This window comes from Gorilla gorilla, chromosome 7, assembly GCF_029281585.2.
Source record: "Gorilla gorilla gorilla isolate KB3781 chromosome 7, NHGRI_mGorGor1-v2.1_pri, whole genome shotgun sequence".
Lineage (NCBI taxonomy): Eukaryota > Metazoa > Chordata > Mammalia > Primates > Hominidae > Gorilla > Gorilla gorilla.
Window position 1 is genome coordinate 6,328,818 of NC_073231.2, and position 22,928 is coordinate 6,351,745.

The 22,928-nt window shown below is 48.0% G+C and overlaps 2 protein-coding genes across 2 annotated transcripts in view; one reads left to right on the plus strand and one right to left on the minus strand.

The window, feature by feature from the left end:
* Positions 1-5,959: 5,959 nt before the first annotated feature.
* On the minus strand, positions 5,960-8,876 carry LOC134759105 (uncharacterized). Its single transcript, XM_063709367.1, has 2 exons — positions 8,160-8,876; positions 5,960-8,048 (listed from the first exon to the last, which is right to left on the minus strand). Exons 1-2 carry the CDS (start codon positions 8,874-8,876, stop codon positions 7,935-7,937), a joined length of 831 nt encoding a protein of 276 aa, XP_063565437.1. The 3' UTR covers positions 5,960-7,934.
* The window catches only part of KBTBD11 (kelch repeat and BTB domain containing 11), a 33,165-nt gene continuing 19,037 nt past the window's right edge, over positions 8,801-22,928 (plus strand). The window contains exon 1 of the mRNA XM_031013753.3: positions 8,801-8,941. The gene's annotated coding sequence lies outside the window, so the exon portion shown is untranslated. The remainder of the gene's footprint in view (positions 8,942-22,928) is intronic.

Consider the following 22,928-nt stretch of genomic DNA (forward strand, 5'->3'; position numbering starts at 1 on the left):
TCCCCGTGTGACTAGAATCACTCAGTGCTGCTGTCCTGGGGCCTGAAGATCGTGTTTGCCATTCTGGAACTTTTATTCATCTCGCTTTTCAGAAACACAAATGACGGATGAAGCACACAGGCCCCGAAACCCAAACGTTAACTTGGACTTAGAGCTGCTTGAGCTAGTTACTTCACATCTGTTTCATCGGAGCCAGTAGGAGCTGCCTCACGCAGCTAGTAGGAGATGTGAATGAATCAGGCATGGGAAGGTGTCTGCGTGTCACCCATGGTCGGTAGGTAGGAGCTCTTACGTAGTAACAGTTTCCCCCAACCTCCATCTCAGTCATGCATCCCTATGGGCCGCGATTGCTTCGATTATCCCATAATTTCCTCACTCCTGACTTAGATGGTTTCAATTTTTCAACAAACGTGTACTGCTTGCTTGCAGTGGGTCGGCTCTGAGCAGCGGTTGGAGCTTGGAGGGGAGCAGGGCCTGCTGGGCCCTGATCCGAGACGCAGTCCCGTCTGTGGTGTTCTGCTTCTTCCCTAACACCCAGCCCTCTCTGCAGCGTCCTGCGGCTGGGCAGAGGCCCCCTCATGGATGTCAATGTCCTCATTCCTGGATACAGTGGATATGTGGCCTTATGTGGCAAAGGGACTTTGCAGGTGCGGCCGAGCTCAGGATCCTGAGATGAATAGATGACCCTGGACTATCTGGGCTGGCCCAGCGTGATCAGAGGGGTCTGTTTAAGAAGGAGGCAGAGACGGAGAAGGAGATGTGAAAATGGAAGCAGAGGAGAAAGAGACACAATCCTCCAGGCCAGAAAGAGCCACCTGCCTGCCACCGCTCACCTTCCTCAGCATGTGCTTTGGTTGAAGAGTTACCTGAGAGCTGTCTATTCCAACAGGCGCCCCCAACACTGCCTACCACCGCTCCAGGTCTGTGGTTCCCTAGAACCTAGAGTCCCTTTCCTGTCTCAGCTCTGTCTGGTGGGACCCCGGTACGGCAGGCGACTTCTCTGGAGACTCTCTGGTGTGTTAAAATTTGGACACAGGAGTTCTGATCGCAGCAGGGTCCTGCTGGAAGGTGCAGAGGCCAAAGCAGTTTGAGGATTGCAGGTCCTTTCCAGCGAAGAACCCGCTGAAGCTCGGTATTGCTGAGCAGCTGGGGCTGCCCAGAAAGAGGGCAAAGCCTTCTGAGGAAACACCCAGGGCAGGAAGGTCCTGCCGACCCCTCTCTGACCCGGTCTCCTCCGAGTCCTCTCCTCTGTGGCTCCCAGAGCTCCCTGCAGGCTCCCGCCTGGGATGCCAGGAACAGGGGCTCTCAGGATGGTGTGGGGGCTTCAGGGCTGCAAGGGCCACAGAGCCAGGTGGAGCTGGGAGAGGCTCTGTGGTCAGCCCCCAACTCTCCTCACTTCCCATGCCTCCTGCTGCAGAACAGACACCCTTGGAGCTGGGGGAGGGGCAGCCGGGGAGGAAGGTCGGGGCTGACCACTCCCTGTGACCCAGCCCCATGCAGCTGCACAGGCGGCTGACCTACCTCCCAGGGCGCCCGAGCAGAAGCTCTGCAGCTGATCAGTGTCCCGCACCCTCCTAAGTACACAATCCCGTGCATCCCCACATCCTGAAAGGCCTGGGTGTTACACAGAGAGGCCATCCAAGTTTCACTGTTAGTGTTTTTCAAAGTGATTTCCTGGCACCCTACAAACAGTAGCATTTTAATCCCAGACAGCAGCCGGAAGGAGCGATTCGTCATCCTGGTCAGAAGACATCGAGGCCTATTTGGCTGAGCAGTTAGATGTCCTCTTATATTGATGGAAATAGTTTAGAGCCATTTTCAAACATTTATACCCCACAACTACTTTTTCCCAAGTGTATTGTCTAATTCGGCCGGAAGACTTTGTTTGGAAAAACTGAGTCTGGGAACCACTCCAGCTGCGCCCACCTGGCACGGTGAGGCCTTTGCCAGGGCACGGTTGTGCATTGTGTTTCTCCGGGACCAGCCAATTGCTCAGTCATCACCCGGTGACCCTCAGCTATGCAGCTCAAAGTGTGACAATTGTGGGCCATGAACCCTCCAGGAAGCACCAACATCGCCACCAGTACTAAAACTAAAACCAGTGTTTAGAAAGTTGTGTACCAGTTTGACAGCGCGATTTTGCACCTGTTTAACCTAACACTAAGGTAATGGTTTTGTATTCTGTATGTCTTTTACAAATTTTATTTGTATTGTAAATTGAAATGCTGTCTGTCTATAATGGATTGAAAACTTTAAAATCATAAACTGACATGTCACTCCCAATAACATGGAAAGCCCTGCCTGTATGGAAGAGACACAAAACCCTGGGATGAGTGTCCTGGCACTGCTGTAACATAGTACCACACGAGGGGGGACGGGGGAAGGGGTGCTGAAAACCACAGAAGCGGATTCTCCGCAGCTCTGGAGGCCAGACACCGACAATCAAGACGTCAGCAGGGCCACGCTCCCTCACAGGATCTGGGGAGGAGGCTTCCTATCTCTTCCAGCTGCCAGTGTGGACAGGAACCCTCCCCACTTTCTGTGGCTGGCAGGTCATCGCTGCAATCCCCGCCTACCCGCACCCCCCTCCTCCCTGGGCACCCCCACATCATCTTCTTTCTGTGTGTGTCTCTGTGTCTGAATTTCGACTTCCTTCCACTCATGCTGGATGAGGGCCTGCCCTAACAAACTCACACTAACGCAATCACCTCTAAAAAAGCCTCTTTCCAAATACAGTCACATTCCAAGGGACGAGGCTTAAGACTTCAACGGATCTTGTTCTTCAGGACACGATTCAACCCTTAACAATCTTTAAACTGTGGCTCACAATAATGTGTTATTTGGCAGATGGTCCTATAGGATTTATAGGTTTGAGGATGTATTACTTATACCTATTCTAAGTAACTAATGGCTTGAAAATGAAATTTGTTTGCAGTCACTGTATTACCAGCAGTGGGATCAGGAACATCACAGATACACTTTTACTTGGGTTTTTGTCTTGTTGAGCCTTGCATAGCATCAAAGCTACGGCTAATACTCTTTTCTAGTGACAGCAGCATGGTTTAGAACTGATTTATGTGACAACAGGACACGCCCTTGCGGAGGTCCTGCCTCGCTGGCAGGATGGCCAACCCTGGCCGCATCCCAGTTCCTGGGCTGTACCAGCCACAGGCCACCCTCTGCCGCTGACCTCGAACTCGGGGTTCCTGCCATCTCGGGCGACCCAGACAAGTTCAAGAGGCATGCACGCTGGGAGATTTACACTCTAAGGATAACTTTCAACTCATAGCACGAAATATTTTCAGGATTGGGATGGAAACCCATGGGGTGAAATTAAGCTATAAGATGTGCTAGGATGCCAGTTTTAGTTATTTTTAGCATACAGATTCCTGGTGTACGAAGCACATCCTGTAGCACAGACCTGCTTACCCCTCTGGAGAGCAGTTCTCCTTGGCGACTGCTGTAAACAAGGGCCCTGAGTTAGGATCTGAACCCTAGCTCCGCCTCACGGAAAAGGCGTGCCCTTGAATGAGTTACGCGGACCTCTTCGAATGTTAAGTTTCCTCAACTGAGAAATGGAAATAGTCGCTACCACCTGTTATTTTTTGGAACCGTAGATAGACCACATATAGATATACCATGCATATTTGTGTGGAAATTGTAGATAACGTGTTCTAACATTATTAAAAGATACCTTGAAAAAAATACATTTTATATATTTTATATTGAAAACAAATATTTTATGTTTTATATTGAAAACAAATATTTTATATGTTTTATATTGAAAACAAATATTTTATATGTTTTATATTGAAAACAAATATTTTATGTTTTATATTTAAAACAAATATTTTATATGTTTTATATTTAAAACATATATTTTATGTTTTATATTTAAAACATATATTTTGTTTTATATTTAAAACATATATTTTATATGTTTTATATTTAAAACATATATTTTATATGTTTTATATTTAAAACATATATTTTATGTTTTATATTTAAAACATATATTTTATGTTTTATATTTAAAATATATATTTATATGTTTTATATTTAAAATATATATAATATACATTTATATATTATATAAAATATATTTATAAATTTATATATAAAATATATATTTATAAATTTTGTATATAAAATATATTTTATAAATTTTATATATAATATATATTTTATATATTATATCTAAAATAAATATTATATATTATATATAAAATATATATTTATAAATATATTATATATTTTATTATATATAATAAAATATATTATATTATATATAAAATATATATGTACATATTACATATTATATATTATTTATTTATTATATATATTTATATATTTATATATAAATTTTATATATTTTATATATTTTACATGTAAAATATATATTTTATTTATTTTACATGTAAAATTTATATTTTATATATTTTACATGTAAAATATATATTTTATATATTTTAATAAAATATATTTTATATATAAAATATAAAATATATAAAATATATAAATAATATAAATTTATATTTTATGTATAAATATAAATGAATATAAAAATATATAAAAATATATGTTATATATTATATATTATTATATAATATATAATATATAATATGTATTATATTATATATAATATAAAAAATATAACATAAAATTTATATTTAAAATAAATAAATATATATTTGAGACAGGGTCTCACTGTGTTGCTCAGGCTGGAGTGCAGTGGCACAATCATGGCTCAGAGCAGCCTCGACCTCCCAGGCTCAAGCAATCCTCTCACTTCGGCCTCCTGAGTAGCTGGGACTACAGGTGCACGCCAGCACGCCCGGCTAATTTTTTGTATTTTTGTGGAGACAGGGTTTCTCCATGTTGCCCAGGCTGGTCTCCAACTCCTAGGCTCAAGCAATCTGCCCGCCTCAGCCTCCCAAAGTGCTGGGACCACAGATGTGAGTCACTGCCCCCAACCCTCAAAATATTTTAAATTGCAGCTAACTTGCTCTAACATTATTAATATATGCCTTGAAACTATTTTAAAGTAATGGTTGCCATCTTATTTCCTTTATTTTTCTGAAAAATGGTTACTAGGATTCCCCCTAATAAACGTACTGGCCATTTGGGGACAGCAGCGTTAATTCACTTGCAGAGCGTGTTGCCTGTGGGTAACCTGCAGTCTGCTTGAGGGAACCATGTGCCCAGGCCCCTGCAGCCCCTGGGAGAGCCTGTCAGGGATGATGAGCAATGGGCATTTGGGCTCAACAGGCCTCACTCCTTCATTTACTGAACAATTACCGAGCTTGGCTTCATGCCCTCACAGTGCTGGGCCCAGGGGTACAAAGCTAAAAAGCATGGCCTCCGTTTCCCTATTCGAATCAGGACAATTAGGGTATCATCTTAAACCTGGGACTGTCTGTAATTTAAAATGTGGGGTCCAGGCACGGTGGCTCACGCCTGTAATCCCAGCACTTTGGGAGGCCGAGGTGGGTGGATCACCTCAGGTCAGGAGTTTGAGACCAGACTGACCGACGTGGTGAAACTCCATCTCTATTAAAAATAAAAAAAATTAGCCGGGCGTGGTGGCACACACCTGTAATCCCAGCTACTCGGGAGTCTGAGGCAGGAGAATCACGTGAACCCGGAAGGTGGAGGTTGTAGTACGCTGAGATCACGCCATTCCACTTCACACTGGGCAACAAGAGCGAAACTCTGTCTCAAAAAAATAAAATAAAATTTGGGGAATGACATGCTTAGCACATGGCCAATACATGTGTGCTATCGATAGTCAATAGTGGACAATATTTTGGAGGACTTAGGAGCACACCGTTTCCTTAATATGAGGGTCTCAGGCGCTGGCTGGTAACATAGGTGGAGAGACTGACATAAGGAAAGAGCTTCACAGTATTTAAGCAGCAGCTTGCGAGAAAAACACAATTGCACACAGTTCATCAGAGCTGAGGGAGCACTGAGGTAGGTAAGGTTCACCTAAGGGAGTGCCAGGGCCGGGTAAGGTTCACCTAAGGGAGTGCCAGGGCCGGGTAAGGTTCATCTAAGGGAGTGCCAGGGCCGGGTAAGGTTCACCTAAGGGAGTGCCAAGGCCAAGACGACTTTTGCACAATATGCAGAGAATTTTTTACTGAACCAGTGAGTGTTGTTTCAAAGCCAACACATATATTCTAATTATTTTTTCATGCCAAGAAGCTGGAAGTACTTTATAGCAATTGGCTCCATTCCTGACAGTTATTGGGATTTAACAGCTTTATTGGTTGGGGGAGGAACACATGAACTCCTAAGGGCTAATACAAGCATTTGGGAAATTATCTGTTGTCTGGTGTCAGCACTGGAACAGGGCAGCAGAGCTGGAGAGTAAGAAGCAGAGCTGGAGAGTAAGAAGTGTTTGCTAAGTCACCGCGCAGGAGGCGACAGAATCAGAGGTGACGAATGTAAGTCCACCCGTTGGCTTAAGATCCAGTATCCTGAGTGAGTTGCACGGATCGTCTCCTTCAGTCCTCTCAGGTAGGTGCAATGGTGTCTCCCTGGAGCACAGAGAGGCCAAGTATCTGGCTCCAAATCACAAGACTTGCAGAGGGTGAGGCTGGTGTCTAAGGTCCCATCGGTTGAACTCCAAAGCGGGCTGTCTACAAATTGGGTTCAGAGACCTCCCAGCCTGGAACCCAGTTTGATGGAGTCCCGCATTCAGGGGCCAGTAAACCACTGTACCCTGGACAACTCCATAAGCTTCGCTTATATTTTTAGGGCGGTTTTGCATGTTGAAATATTTGCATGCTTCGAGTCTACCATGCAGGATCAGGCTGTCCCTGACCAGGGGAAAATTTACATAGTAAAATAGTATTACCCTTGAAATAGATTTAAGATAGGTCCTCCTTCTTCTTGACAGTATTACAACCCAGCTCAATTTCAGGAACTCCAGAGGTCCCTGTAGTTACGAAGAACTAATTAAAGGCATGAAATGTTCCTCTGCAAGTTTCATTGACCATGTTGGGCTTACAGTCCATTTCCAAAATAAATATCTAAAGTAAGAAAAATATGGGACTCCCCACAGACTACTTATCTACTAGATGGTGTGGGGTTTGGATGGATGTTTTAAGTTACTTCAGCAATTTTTTTCATTAATTCAGTATTTATTGAGAACCTAATGTATGCCAAGCTTGTAAAATGCAGTGGGGGGTATGACCTATTCCCAGGTCTCTGGACGCTGGCACGATGGTAGACAAGATGCTGTGGGGCTTGCATGTTCAGAACACCGTGTCTTAGGTGACCTCCCGGGCCTTTGCAGGCCCAACCCCAGGGTGGCGGGATAGCCAGGTGAGGCTTTGTTTGGCCTGCTCACGTTTCTCTGGAAAAGAATGGGGGTAGTTAGGCCAGGCGCGGTGGCTCATGCCTGTAATCCCAGCACTTTGGGAGGCCAAGACAGGTGGATCACTTGAGGTCAGGAGATCGAGATCAGCCCGGCCAATGTACAGTGAAACCCTGTCTCTACTAAAAATACAAAATTTAGCTGGGTGTGGTGGTGCACGCCTGTAAGTCACAGCTACTTGGGAGGCTGAGGCAGGAGAATTGTTTGAACCCAGGACGCAGAGATCGCAGTGAGCCGAGATTGCACCACTGCATTCCAGCCTGGGCGACAGAGTGAGACTCCATCTCTAAAAAAAAAAAAAAAAAAAAGAGAGAAAAAGAAGTATTATTCTGCAGCCAAAAGGAGGTAGAGATGCACTAAGAAGATCACAGTAGAGTTTGGAACATTTTTGGAGTAAACGGAACAAAATAAAAACGGAGCAGCATGGGAATTATTTTAGCCCCCACCAAAAAGGTCTGTTTCTGCTATAGTTAACAGAAGTTTTCAATTTTCAAAAAATCCCAGTAGCTCGCTGAGTTTCAGCCTCCTGTAATTCAAGTACTGACAGCAGGTACTACTCTTCTTGGCAACTGAGTGAAAAAGGTTTTAAAGATGTTCCCGGGGCGTTAGCTTTGGTGCTGGAGTCGTAACGGCTCATTATGTGTATACAGCATGGAACTGGCAAAGACTGTCACAAGTAAAAAGAACAAAAAAAGAGAAAGTAAAGGCTCCGGCTTTCGGTACTTATGGAAATCTCATCTTCATTAATTTGCACAAAGCCATTAAAAATAGCATTTACCAGCAGGGGTCCAGCGTTAATTAGAACCCAGCCTGGGAGCAGCTGGAACTCTCGGCGCTCCTGGCTCAGTCCTCGCCGCCCTGAACCCGTCTGCACCGCAGGGCCCGAGTGGGAGGCAGAGGCCACATTTCTGGATATGAGGAAAACCTCCGACATTTCGTCCACTCTTGTGTTGTGAACTTTAAAAAATTCTGGAATCTGTTGAGAATTTGGCAATAGGTTTTTAACCACTAAATATGTCAACAACGCATCGCCTCTACTTTTACCAAAAAATACGCGCACGAAACTCCGCTGTTTGCGCCCGCGGACACCTGTCCCCTCCTCCTCGCAGGAAGCGGCCCCCGCGCGTGGACGCGGGCTCGGGCTCGGGTGGAGGCGTGGGCCGCGGTCCTGGAGGGGGAGAAGCGCCCGGCGGGCAGGCGCGGGGCAGGGAAGCCCGGGGGAACCCGCAGCCCCTCCGCAGACCCGGCCAGGGGGCGCGCGCCCGAGAACGCCCCGTGTGCACGCGCCCGCCCCCCTCCCCGCGCGCTGCGCGCGCCCCTCGCAGCCTGGAGCTGGAGCGCTGGCTCCGCGCGGCCTGGAGAGGCGGAGAGGCCTGTCCACGGCCCCCTCTGCCGCCCACGCCCCGCTGCGGGTCGGAGGAGCAGCTCGCGCTCGCAGGTGCTCGGAGAGGCCGGGCCGCGGCTCCCACAGGTGCCGGGAAGCGGCCGCGCGCATGCGCCGGAGCCCACCCGCCAGGCTGCGCGTCCCGGGCCCGGGGGCTGAAGAGGAGCCGCGGCGAGGTAGGGCGGACCCCGGGGAGGCAGCGGCGGGGCCTGGCGGGCGGAGCGGGAAGCAGCCCGAGGCGCGGGACGGAGGGGGCGGCGGGTGGGAGGTGGTCGGCGAGGGCGGCAGTAGGCGGGAGGAGAGAAAAGGGGAGGCCGGCAGGGGAGAGGCGGGGAGGGGAGGCCGGCAGGGGAGGGAGGGGAGCGGAGGGGAGGGGAGGGGAGGGGAGGGGAGGGGAGGGGAGGGGGGACCGAGAGAGGAGGGGGCAGCGCTGCCCGCGGCGGGGTGGGCGGCGGTGGGTGGTCTCCGCTTCGTCTCCGGGAGGCCGCGTGGGGGGCGTGGGGGCCTCCTCGCGGGGTCGCCACAGGCCCTCCCCCGGGACGCGGCAACCCCGGCCGGAAGACAATGAGCGGCCCGCGCCGCGCCCGCAGTCACCGCCCCCGCCGAGGGTCCCGCCGCCCCAGCCGGCACAGAAGCCGGAGCTGAAGCCGAAGCCAAGCGCGCGGGGCCAGGGCGGGGGCTCCTCCCGGGGTTGCTCCGTTTGGCTCTCGGCGGTCGCTGGGATCGGCTGTCCGGAGCGAACGGGGGTCTCTCCTGGACTCGGGGCCCTGGGGAGGGGAGCGTGGCCCTTGGTCCTCTGCTGCTGCGCCCGGGGTGCGGGGGTGTCCGGGCCGCTGACCCCCGCGAGCCCCGAGCACCGCGACCCACCCGCCCCACCAGGCCGCGGCTCCCGAGTCCTGCCGGGCGCTCCCTCCAGCCCCCGCCCCATGTGCTGGGGAGGCCCCCGGGCGGTCTGGGCGGGATTCCGCAGGGGTCCCTCTTCTCAGGCGGGGCTCATTCTGGAGCATGAAAAGAGGGTTAACCAAAGTCCCTCCACCTTTTTAGAGTCCTACAAAACCACGTTTCCCCTCCACCCACTCCAGTGTCTATTCTAAGGAAAAGAAAAGGAACAAATCAGTGCAGCGAGCTTTATTCTACTCAGCCCACGAAAGGCGCCGCCGTCAGATTTTAAAGTTCCTGCCATCCCCTCAGGCACTGAGTGAGAAGTTCGCCCTATTCCCCGCGGTTCCCGCCTCCATTTCCCACTAAGGAGCAGTTACTCAGGCTCCAGTTTGGACCCCTTAATGGATGTCAATGGAACCCTTCAGCCTTTTATCCTGAGCTAATAGTGTGCTATTATTAGAATAATCCTCCCCATTCCTGACATCACGGAAGGGAGCGTTCCATTGCCTACAGATTTGCTCCAGCAACAACGTGATGTGTGCAGATTTATGGTAACTGGCATTGCAATGCTCCCATCAGGGCATAACTAAGTAAAAATTGTAATGAGATAAAGCCTTTGAACTTTTCATGTCAGTTGCACAGGCATTGCTGGCCATAGCATTAGACAGCACATAATAAAATCAGTTAAAAGATGTTGCTTACATTATAGTCATGTGTAGCACAGCCACGTTCGGATCAATTACAGACCGCCAAGATGACGGTGGTCCTGTAAGATTATAAAACTGTTTTCCCTGTGTCTTTTTCATGCTTAGAAAAGTGTAGATACACAAACACCATTGTGTTACAATTGCCTGTAGTATTGTGCACGCTGCACAGGTGTGCAGTCTGGAGCAGGAGTCTGTGCAGTGGAGCACAGGTGTGTAGCAGGCTGCACCGTCTAGGTGTGTAGGTGCCCTGTGTGATGTTTGCACAGTGATGAAGTTATCTAACTATCATTTCTCAGAACCTGTCTGCGTCTGAACCATTCGTGACTGTATTTAAGCCAGCATTGGGCTTGGGAGGAGGGGAGAAAGCTTAAATGTTGTGGCTCTGAGACTAAAGAAATTCCCAGGGAGCAGCACTCTGTGTTGACTGATGTCTGGGCCTAACTTGAACCTCTGAGCACCTTGCCCTGGGTGGATGGAAGAATCCGGAAAGGTGGTTTGGAGCTCATCGCATCATTTGTAAACTCCAATACAAAACCGCTTCAATCGGGTTTCCATATGTTCCGGTACAGGTAGCAACCTTGGCAGTGGGAGCCCAGCAGGTCCCGTCTTTGTCCCTGTGCTGATACAGAGAGACTCTCCGTGCTGTGGACGCCTCCATCTGGGCACATGTTTCAGTTGTTTTCTAAATACCAAGAGCACAGATTGCTCAGTAATAATAGCTCTCCTGCAAATCTGGAATCACTTAGGCAGCTGCAGTGCCTCTAAGCCTCCTTGCATCCAAGGCTGTGATCAAGGAGGACTGGTGTCTGAGTGGGCTTGAGAAGGGCCGGGAGAACAGCGGGTTTCCTGATCACAAATCAGCCTGTCATTCAGCATATGTTCCCTTGGTGACTCAGGGCGATATCTGCTCTTCTCCGGAGGTCAAGGGCTCATCGTGTCAATTGTGGTCTTGAGTTTGTTTTTTTTTTCTTCTTGAAATCATTGTAATTAAGCTAAAATTATAGTGTTGGTATCCAGCACATATTTGCAAAGTATTTAACAATGAGCAAAAACTTCAAGAATAAATTAAAGCATCTAGGAGTTTACTTTTTGCCAACAGCCAGGTTCCTGCTAGAAATGATTTTGAAATAAATGTTGTCTTGGAAATAGAAACCGTTGCATGTCTTATGTACATTTTGTTTGAAGGATTAGCATGAATTTCCTTCTCTTCTAAATATTTGTGGAGTTCCCCCGCGCCCCCACTCCCCACCCTGCTGTGGGTCAGGCACAGTCCTAGGTGCTGGGAATACAGTTGTAAATAAAGTCAGCCTAGTTCCCTGCTATCTGCAGCTGAGACTTTAATACAGTGAAAGGCATTCAGCATATAATTACGTTAATTCTTAGGTAATAACACACGGAGACGAGTGCATTGAAGGAGAGGAATACATTCCCGTGAATGCATGTAACAGAGGAATGTTAGGCCGAGAACTAAGGGACGAGAGGGGTGGCTCAGGAGCCCAGGAGGGGACAGTTTGCGGGAACATTGTGTGCAAAGGCCCTGTGGTGAGGACTAGAGCACGGAGAGGTCAGTGAGGGGTGCTGGAGCAGAGTGTAGTAAAAGTGTAATGTCAGCTGATTTTATGGCTGAGTTAAATTGGAGCTTCACACTTTAGAGCAAGGTCCTCCAACCCATGGCCCACGAGCCACATGTGGCCCAGGACAGCTTTGAATGAGGCCCAACACAGATTTGTAAACTTTCTTAAAACATTATGAGGTTTTTTTTTTTTTTTTTTTTTTAAGCTCATCAGCTATCATTAGTGTTAGTCTATTTTATGTGTGACCCAAGGCAATTCTTCCAGTGTGGCCCACGGAAGCCAAAAGATTGGAGACCCCTGCTTTAGAGCTTGACGGAGTTTCGTATGGATTAATTTTGTAGCATGGAGACATCCCGAGTCCTAAAGTGAAATCATTAAATAGGAAGATGCACATAGAATGTTTTTTAAATGAAAAACCACGGTGCCGATGTTAGCTGTTATTGTTACTGTTTTATTAGAAAGGTGTAGAGTCGTGGGGACATACATATGGGTGTGCTTCTATGAAGTCTACCATCTTTGTCCGGGCCACCTCCACCTCATGCTTGGACTTCTGCAGTAGTCTCTGGAGAGGCTCTGCACATCCTCTCTTTGAACAGGCCCTCCTGCAGTAGTCAGAACAATTATTATTATTATTATTATTATTATATTTTGAGATGGAGTCTGGCTCTGTCATCCAGGCTGGAATCCAGTGGCACCATCTCAGCTCACTGCAACCTCCGCCTCCAGGGTTCAAGCAATTCTGATGTCTCAGTCTCTTGAGTAGCTGGGATTACAGGCGCCCTCCACCACACCCAGCTTATTTATTTATTTTTTTTGTACTTTTAGTAGAGATGGGGTCTCAGCATGTTAGCCAGGCTGGTCTCGAACTCCTGGCCTCAAGTGATCTTCCTGCCTTGGCCTCCCAAAGTGCCGGGATTACAGGCATGAACCACCACTCCCAGCTCAGAGCAATTATTTTTTAAAATTCTTACAATAGTGGGCCTTTCATAGCTTCCCATTCCTGCAAGATGCAGTTCACAGTTCTGAATATTCGTATCACGACCCTTGTTCCAATATCATGGTGGTTCAGTAAGCCATGCACAGCTTAGTGGCTTAAAACAATAGCATTTATTTATTTATATTTTAAGTTCCAGGGTACATGTGCGGGAGGTGCAGTTTTGTTACATAGGTAAACGTGTGCCATGGTGGTTTGTTGCACATATCAACCCATCACCTAGGTGTTAAGCCCAGCAGGCTTAATCTTTATCCTGATGCTCTCCCTCCGCCGCCCTCTACGGGCCCCAGTGTGTGTTGTTCCCCTCCCTGAGTCCATGTGTTCTCATGGTTCAGCTCCCACTTATAAGTGAGAACATGTGGTGTTTGGTTTTCTGTTCCTGTATTAGTAGCAATAGCATTCATTTTGCTTAAAAGTCTGCAGTCTCGCTGGGCACAGCTCACCTTGGTGCCACTCAGCACCAGATGCGGAGCTTGAAGGCCAAGGGCTGGAACCATGGAGGCCACTGACTTGCTGCCTGAGGCTTGCGCCAGGAGGATTCACACACTGGGGGCTGGTGCAGCAGGGGCCCCTCGGGGACTTTCCCATGTCACTGTGTGACCGTCCGTGTACTCGCTGCAGCGTGGCAGCCTTGATGCAGTGGACTCCCTGTGTGTTGAGTCAGGGTCACCACGGACTGTGACCTGAGAAAACAGCCAGGTGGAACCGGGTCACCTTTCTCAAGAGGCGGGGAGGTCATGTTGTGTTGCTTCCCCCTCAGTCCCTGGCCTGCCACGTAGAAGGGGAGGGAACGGGGTCTCAACTGTGAGCGCAGGGGAATCTCACTGGGCGGGATGGGCGTGCCGAGCAGGGTTCATCCATGGGGCATCTTTGGAAAATAGAATCTGCTCTTTCCACTAAGGTCATGTCTCTTCCACATAAAAAAGGCTACAGCGATCCCCAAGTCTCATCCTGTTGTGGCATCAGACTTGGGCTCCAGGAAGTCATCATGGAAGTCAGGTGTGAAAGTGCCTCCCTGGGTTCCAGTCCTTCCTCTAATGCAAAGGCTGGTGCTCCAAAGCAATGAGAGACCCACCCCCAGCCCACAGTGCACAGCCCTGGGCAGGCACAGGAGAACTGCTGTAGGCCCTCATGCTGGTCAGGGTTCTCCAGGGAAACAGAACCAACTGGGTACATGTGTGTGCATGTGTGTGTGTGTCTGCACGTGTGAGAGGGATTAGAGAGCGAGATTGAAGGACCTGGCTCATCCGATGGTGGTGGGGCAAGTCTGAGATCTGCAGGGCAGGCCGGCAGGCTGGAGACCCAGGGAAGTGCTGGCATTGCAGTCCCTCCTCCTCGGGGAACCTCCGCCTTTTTAAGGCTTTGACTGATTGGACGAGGCCCACCCATATTGTGAATAGAAACATGCTTTACTCAAAATCTTCCCATGTAAATGTTAATCATGTCTTTAAAAAACACCCTTAGGCCAGGTGCTGTGGCTCATGCCTGTAATCCCAGCACTTTGGGAGGCCGAGGTGGGAAGATCACTTGAGGTCAGGAGTTTGAGACCAGCCTGGCCAACATGGTGAAACCCCGTCTCTATTAAAAACACGAAAATTAGCCAGGTGTGGTGGCACGCACTTGTGATCCCAGCTACTCGGGAGGCTGAGGCATGGGAATTGCATGACCCGGGGGGCGGAGGTTGCAGTGAGCCGAGATTGCGCCACTGCACTCCAGCCTGGGCTACAGAGTGAGACTCTGTCTCAAAACAGAACTCTTCACAGTGACATTTGGACTGTGATTGACTAAATATCTGGGTACTGTGGCCTAGCCAAGGGGACACATAAAAGTACCTATCATAACCTTCCTGTTCAGAAAGGGAGAAGTGGGTGGCAGACAGGGGTGTGTGGCCCGCGCAGTCCTGAAGTGCAGCTGGGTGCAGGTTGGCAGCCTCGGGACAGGGCTCGGGCCTCATCCCACGTGGCTTCCACACTCCTGGCTGCGCCCTCTGGGCTCTTGGATCTGTTTGGGGAGTCCCTCTTCCTTTCCATGGAGAGGCCTCTGTTTGCAGCTGAGAGGTTTTCTTGCATCCTGCCCAGAGTACTTTGGGAGTCCAGTGCCCAGTCTCACTTTGTGCTGAATCTGTTCCCTGTAGGCTGAGCTGGCAGTATTTCATCTGTACAATTACCTGAAAGTGCTGTGGGGTTTTGTTTTCTATGAATCTCTTGGGATTTGTAGAATCCCCTGTCTAAGTACGACATCTTATTAGATGGGATTTGATATTTTGAGGACAAATATTGAGATAAGAAGATAGAGGCCCAGTCTGTGTGCCAGCCTAAATGATGTGAAATACTGATAATCAAACTTTTTTTTTTTTTTTGAGATGGGGTCTCGCTCTGTCACCAGGCTGGAGTGCAGTGGCGCAATCTCAGCTCACTGCAAGCTCCACCTCCTGGGTTCAAGCAGTTCTCCTGCCTCACACTCTGGAATAGCTGGGATTACAAGCACGCGTCACCACGCCTGGCTAATTTTTGTATTTTTAGTAGAGATGGGATTTCACCATGTTGGCCAGGATGGTCCCAATCTCTTGACCTCATGATCTGCCTTCCTCAGCCTCCCAAAGTGCAGGGATTGCAGATGTGAGCCACCACACCCAGCCTTTAATCAAAACTTTTAAAATGAGCTCCATGAAGCTACAGCCTCTGCCTCCACACTGCAGGCACCTTCCATGGGGGATGCCACGTGCTTCTGCATCGGGCTGTGGCATGGCCGGGGTGTGGTTTGTGGTGGCAGCATGTGCTGAGAAGTGCTTGTCCCTGCCCTGGAGCCTCCGCCAGCTGGAGGTGGCACCACGCAGCCGCCAGGGCAGGGGAAGGGCAGGGACAGCATCTTTCCTACTGGTTCTGTTAACTGTCTTTTCTCAGAGAGTGCCAGCGAGAGCAGATGAATGCCTTACCGTTTTCGGCACGACTTTAACAATCTGCTCAAGCTGAATGACCACAGAAAGCCTGCCTGCTTGTTGCATGGGCTGTTTCCCGCAGTTTCATGGGATTTGTGGAAATCTTTACAAATGGTTGGATCACAGACTTCTTCTCAGCTTCTTTCATATGTCTGGCATTGCAATAGGGCAAAATAGTAACAAGGGCAGTAGGATCTCAGCGTCTGGTTTCTAATTTTAGCCCTAACACTAATTGGCTGTGTGACCCTGAGCCTGTCAGTGAATTTCATAGCAGAAACCTAACAGGCCAAGAGAGAGTGGGGTGATCTATTCGAAGTGCTGAAGGAAATGAAAACTTGCCAACCAAGATTTCTGTACCCAGAAAGGCTGTCATTTAGAAATGAAGGGGAGAGAAAGACTTTGCCAAGCAAACATCAGCTGAGGGAGTTCACTACCACCAGACCTGTCTTATAAGAAATGCTTAAGGGAATTCTTCAAGCTGAAAGAAAAGGACACTAATTAGTAACACGAAAACATTGAAAAGTGTAAAACTCACTGGTAAATGTAAGTACACAGTTGAATTCACAATACTCTAACACTGTAACGATGGTATGTAAATTAACTACGTCTTTAGTATGAAGGCTAAAAGACAAAACTATTAAAACAATAAAAGATACTGTGATGGTTAATTTCAAGGTGTCAACTTGAGTAGATTAAGGGACACCCCAATAGCTCGTAAAGTATTATTTCTGGAAGTGTCTGTGAGGGTGTTCCTGGAAGAGATTGGCATTTTGACCAGTGTGAGGAAGATTTGCCCTCAGTACTGTCCAATTGTCTGAGAGCCCAGATAGAAGAAAATGGCAGAAGAAAGGCAAATTCTTTCTCTCTCTCTCCCGCTCTCCCCTGTCCTGGAGCTGAGACACCGTCTTCTTCTGCCCTTGGACACAAAAGCTCAAGGTTCTGCAGCCTTTGGACTCTGGGACTTGCACCAGTGGCCCCCTGGGTTCTCAGGCCTTCAGCTTTGGACTGAGTTGCTCTATTCGCTTCCCTGGTTCTGAGGCCTCTGACAATAGACTGAGCCATGCCACTGGCTTCTCTGGTTCTCCAGCTTGCAGATAGGCTGTTGTGGGATTCTCAGCCTCAATAACTGTGTGAGTCAGTTCCCCTAGCAAATCCCCTCTCATCTACCGGTCTATCTAGCCTTCCTGTTGGTTCTGCTTCTCTGGAGAACCCTGGTTAATACAGCTATGGTAATATGTTAAGGGATATACCGCACAAAAAGCTGTCATTTGTGACATCAAAAGCATAAAATGGGTCTGGGGCAGGAGTTAAAAATGTAGAGTTATTTTATTGAATCAGTTAAATCGTCAGCTTAAAATAGACTGTTACAACTATAAGGTATTTTATGTAAGCCTCATGGTGACCACAGAGCAAAAACCTATAGTAGGTACACAAAAGGTAGAAAGTCAAGAATCAAAGCATACCACAAGAGAAAGTCTAATCACAAAGGAAGACAGCAAGAGAGGAAGAAAGGAACAAAAGACCTACAAAAGTACCAGAAAACAATTAAGAAAATGGGAGTAGTAAGTTCTTACCTATCATAATTACCTTGAACATAAATGCATTCAGTTCTCCAATCAAGAGACATAAAGTGCATGAATGGGTTAAAAAAACATATAAGACCCCACTATATGCTGCCTACAAGAGACCCACTTGGCCTTTGAGGAAACACAGGTTGAGAGTGAAGGGATGGGAACAGATACTCCACGCAAATGGAAAGCATTAGAGAGCGGAGGGAGCTATGCTTATATAAGATAAAATCCACTTCAAGTTAAAACTGTTAAGCAGCGCTCAGAAGCTTTCTATAATGCAAGCAGCATTTTATAATGCCAAAGGGGCCAATTCATCAGAAGTAAACTTTTAGTACAAATTGCTGAGCACTTTTTTTTTTTTTTTCGACAGGATCTCACTGTGTCACCCAGGCTAGAGTGCAGTGGTGTGATCTCAGCTCACTGCAACTTCCACCTCCCAGGTTTAAGCCTCCTGAGTAGCTGGGATTATAGGCACACACCACCATGCCCAACTAATTTTTGTATTTTTAGTAGACATGGGGTATTGCCATGTTGTCCAGTCTGGTCTTGAACTGCTGACCTCAAGTGATCCACTCACCTCGGCCTCCCAGAGTGCTGGGATTACAGGCATGAGCCACCACGCCCAGCCAGGTGGGCTCTTTTGATGTCCTGGGTGAGGCTTGGTTTAGATAATGTTGACTGTACCCAGTCCCCTCCTGCCACATGTTGGGTGTGTGTGCCCTGAGGCAGCAGTGACCTGCTAGAGGCCATGAGTTGGGTGGACTCACTTCTGTGCCACCCACAAAAGCAGAGCCACACCTAGAACTTGGCAGCCTTGGGCACAGTCTGCTGTGTCCCCACTGAATCCTGCCGCCTCTGCTGCCACCCTGTGTGCACCCCCATGCTCCAAAAAGGATGACCTCATCTAGGCCAGGTCATCACAGCTGAACTTCTCAGCCAGGATGTAACAGCCACCATACATCCGTCCCCAGTCACGATGCTCCTCTTCCTGAAGTCCTGTCCCAGGCAGCTGGGTGCTCCTCGTAACCCTGTGCCTGCCACCGCTCCATGACCTGACCAGGGCGCTGGGGAGTGTCTCGTTCCCTATTTCCATCATCCGTCGGGTTATCTTGTAACACCCCCTCAGCACTTGCTGCGTGACCTCATGATGCATCTTTTCTGCTTTTGGTCTTCACTAGTGCTTGGTGGCACCTCCATGAGGGTCAAGCTGATGACTTTTCACACTGTCCCTATGGGACCTGGGGCAGTCTTGTGCAAGTAAGACCATGAGTGTTGAAATGTGTTACCTATAGGACCTGGGGCAGTCTTGTGCAAGTAAGACCATGAATGTTGAAATGTGTTACCTATAGGACCTGGGGCAGTCTTGTGCAAGTAAGACCATGAATGTTGAAATGTATTTCACATGTGTTTAGCTTATCTCTCCCAGTTAATTTGGAGACTGCTTGGCTGCAGGAATTGCTTTTTAAAGAAAATTTTATTGAAGTCTAACATACAAACTGGAAATATGCATCAAAAAAGTCACACATGGGGCTGGGCGTGGTGTCTTACGCCTGTAATCCCAGAACTTTGGGAGGCCAAGGTGGGTGGATCACCTGAGGTCAGGAGTTTGAGACCAGCCTGGCCAACGAGGTGAAACTCCGTCTCTACTAAAAATACAAAAATTAGCTGGGCGTGGTGGTGGGCACCTTTAGTTCCAGCTACTCGGGAGGCTGAAGCAGGAGAATCACTTGAACCTGGGTGGCAGAGGTTGCAGTGAGCCAAGATCGCGCCATTGCCTGGGCAACAAGAGCGACCGTCTCAAAAAAATTTAAAAAAATAAAAAAAGAGTCACACGTGGGCCAGGCACAGTGGCCCATGCCTGTAATCGAAACACTTTGGGAGGCCGAGGTGGGAGGATCACTTGAGCCCGGGAGTTCGGGACCAGCCTGGGCAACATAGTGAGACCCCATCTCTAAAAAAGTTTTTTATTTATTTTTTTTGAGACAGAGTCTTGCACTTTCACTCAGGCTGGAGTGCAGTGGCGCGATCTCGGCTCACTGCAAGCTCTGCCTCCCAGGTTCACACCGTTCTCCTGCCTCAGCCTCCCAAGTAGCTGGGACGACAGGCGCCCGCACCACACCTGGCTAATTTTTTGTATTTTTAGCAGAGACGGGGTTTCACCGTGTTAGGCAGGATGGTCTCAGTCTCCTGACCTTGTGATCCCCCCACCTCAGCCTCCGAATGTGTTGGGATTACAAGCATGAGCCTCCACGCCTGGCCCCATCTCTAAAAAATTTTTTAAAAACTAGTGAAAAGTCACATATGAACAGCTAGGTGAGTGGCCCCCTAAAAAGCACACGTGTGATAGGCACTCAACACTTGACTTCCCGCAGGAGCAGGAACTCATAGCATTTGGGCAGATGTGGCTGACTTTTGAAACAAACTGTGATTAGTTTAGTGGCATCTCCTGCAGTAAAATCTCGTATCATTAAACGAAAGTGGCAGCCGATCATTGGAAATGAAACCCCACTTTAAGGCCACGTACGTTTCAGGCCACGTTGCTGCTGTTTGGCCTTCTCAGCTGTTATCTGAAAGGGTCTCTGTTTGCAAAGCCCAACATAAGGGTGTTTCACAGCCTGAGTCGCTGCCATTACAAGGTCATGTGCTTTTGAATCAGGGTGGAATGGCGTGGCAGCCTGATCAGGTATTGCATTCTCACGCTCTAAGGGGCATCCACAGTATGCCCTAGGTCCTCGGAAGCCCCTGTACAAAATCAGAAGCCCTTCTGTAGGAACTCCTGTTGCCGACAGCCAGTCAGAGTGGGAGGCGGCTCACTGGAGACCCCCAAAGAGGGTGGCCGATAGCCGAATGCAGGTGACCTGGCAGGAGAAGGCAGAGCTCTTACAGGAGAGCACCTCCTGAGGTGTCCGCTGGTGGAGCCCACACAGACCTTGGTGAGGGTGAGCTGTCAGGAGCTCATCAGAGCAAAGATCAGGGTGTGCTTTGCTTCTCTGCAGAGAGGCAGCCTGCCTGACCTGGCCGACTCCCGCGCCACCTGGCTTTATTCCTCTGAAACTGTCTCATGCGCTCAGGGGTTCCCCCTTGGGAATTCCGAACACTGGACGGTCTCCGGGGGAGATGCTCTTCCACAGCAGCGTCTGTCCTGGCGCCCGGCGCCCGGCAAGCCGCACACGGCAGCCTGCTCAGGGTCCAGCCTGGGTGCCATGTGGCGTTTGCCAAGGTGGGATCCTTGTTTTCCTAAATAATAACCTCTGTGAGACTGAACTGTTCTCTCATCTCACCCCGAACACGCTACAGTCGTTAACTTCAAACCTGTGTTTTAGAGAAAAAAACGAAATACAAATATGTTGGCCAGGTCCATTGGCTCATGCCTGTGAATCCCAGCGCTTTGGGAGTCCCAGGCTGCAGTGAGCCATGATTGCACCCTTGCAATCCAGCCTGGGTGACAGAGTGAGACCTTGTCTCTAACAAACAATGAAGTAAAAACCAGTATGTTGACAACCTTCATCTATAAATCATATTTAGTGAGACGTTAAAAGAGTTTGTAAAGAACGAATGATAACATCAGATTGTTCCCATTCAGTCTCAAGCTATAATTGTAGACACATCGGTTTTGCATCCACACTCCTGCCTGGCAATTGCAGGACCATCTGGATATGAAACGGTCTCTTCCTGCTCACATAACTGCACTCTTGTTTGACAGACCACAAGTCTTGATTTCTGCATCAAAAATAGTAGCTAAAGTATCAGTAACAATGACAAATCAATTCTCATGTCATCAACCTTCCTTCCCTTTGCACTCAGTCACCTGGCTGGTTTGGGGTTGGCCACGGTGTGCTTGCCTTTGGGGATCTCAGGCATTTTCCCTGGATCTAAAGCAGCGAATGGTCATTGTTCCCCCATCACAAAGTCTGAGTAGCAAGTACAAGCTGAATATCCTACTTTTGAGAATCGTGCTGACAGTTTTGATGATGCAGGTGCAGTAGAATTGGGACTCTGTCAAATCTTAACTGAAACAAAACACAAAAAAGAAGTAGGAGACGGGTTTCTGCCCTCCTTTCAGTTTATACCAACGATGCAAATAAACCCATGAGATTATTAGAAAAGGCAGAGTTTGGGAATCTGTTCTACATCCAACTCTGCCATAACTTGTTTGTAATCTTGGACAAGTCTCTCTTTTATGAAACCAACAGCTCAGAACTTTAAAAAGGACAAAACACAAGTTTTTATTTAGATTCCTGTATTTCCACTTGGCTGGAACTTTTAGTAACTGAGTAAGTTACTCAGCGGCAGAGGCATGAAGAATTCTTACCTGGTGATTAACTGTACTTAGGTGTGTTTAAGGTTGTATGGTTTACATTCATTTTTATTAGCAGGCCAGATTACTTAATTGATAAATAATGGTAGTTGTTTAAACATATGGCATTACGTTTTAAATTGTAAAATATTTCAAACACCATAATGCACTATAAAAAAACACTCATGGATCCCACTAAGATTTAATACGTGTTATCATTTTGCCACTTAGGCTTCAAATATTTTTTGTTTGTTTGTAAGAAACTACATGAGGCCAGGTGTGGTGCCTCACTCCTGTAATCTCAGCTCTTCAGGAGGCTGATGCAGGAGGACCAGTGGAGCCCAGGAGTTGAAGACAGCCTGGCAACATAGTGAGACCCTAGCTCTCCAAAAAAAAAAAAAAAAAAAAACCACACACACACACACACGAAGAAGGAACCTGAATGATACGGTCTATGTGGTGAACAGAGACACTGGAAGCCCTGTGGTCCCGTCCCCGGCCTCCTCTTCAGAAGTGATCAATACACAAGAATCCATGCCTGTCCTTCCTCTCTCTGTTTTTACACTTCCATAAAAGACATAGGTGTTTTTTAATGTTTAAAATATACGTAAATAGAATTATCCAGTATCTTTTTGCAACTGCAAACCTTCCGAAATTCAAAATTTTGTTTATGAAATTGACTCACGTTGAGACATGCAGATCTAGGTCATTTATTTGAACAGTGTTAGCGTGACACAAAACCCATCTAGGAGCCGCTCAATCCTTTTTTGTAGAAAAGGACACAAAGCAATCTTTCTAAAACCCAAGACTGATCATATTACTGTTCCCGTCACTGCTTCCTTTCTTTAAATGCCGTCAGCAGATCCCATTGTGGTCAAGGTGACCGGGCCCTTGTGCTGGCCCCGCCAGACCCCAAGCACCCCTGCGCTCCGGCCATCCTCGGTCTCTGGAACCTGTCAAGCTTGTCTGTACCTCGAGGACTTCTCCGGCTGGTCTCCTGCTCCTCTCTCATGCTGCAGCATAACTTTCACATTCTGGGAGCACGCACCTGTCACCACAGTAGAACCAGGTTTATCTGTCCTTATCTTTTGGAGCCTTTATTATTATTATTATTATTATTACTATTATTATTATACTTTAAGTTCTAGGGTACATGTGCACAACTTGCAGGTTTGTTACATATGTATACATGTGCCACGT

Coding starts and splice junctions, on each gene's coding strand:
- LOC134759105 (XM_063709367.1), bottom strand. CDS start 8,876: ATGCGCGCGGCCGCTTCCCGGCACCTGTGGGAGCCGCGGCCCGGCCTC. Junction 8,049..8,159: donor TTAACGCTGGACCCCTGCTG/GTAAATGCTATT, acceptor TACTTGTGACAG/TCTTTGCCAGTTCCATGCTG.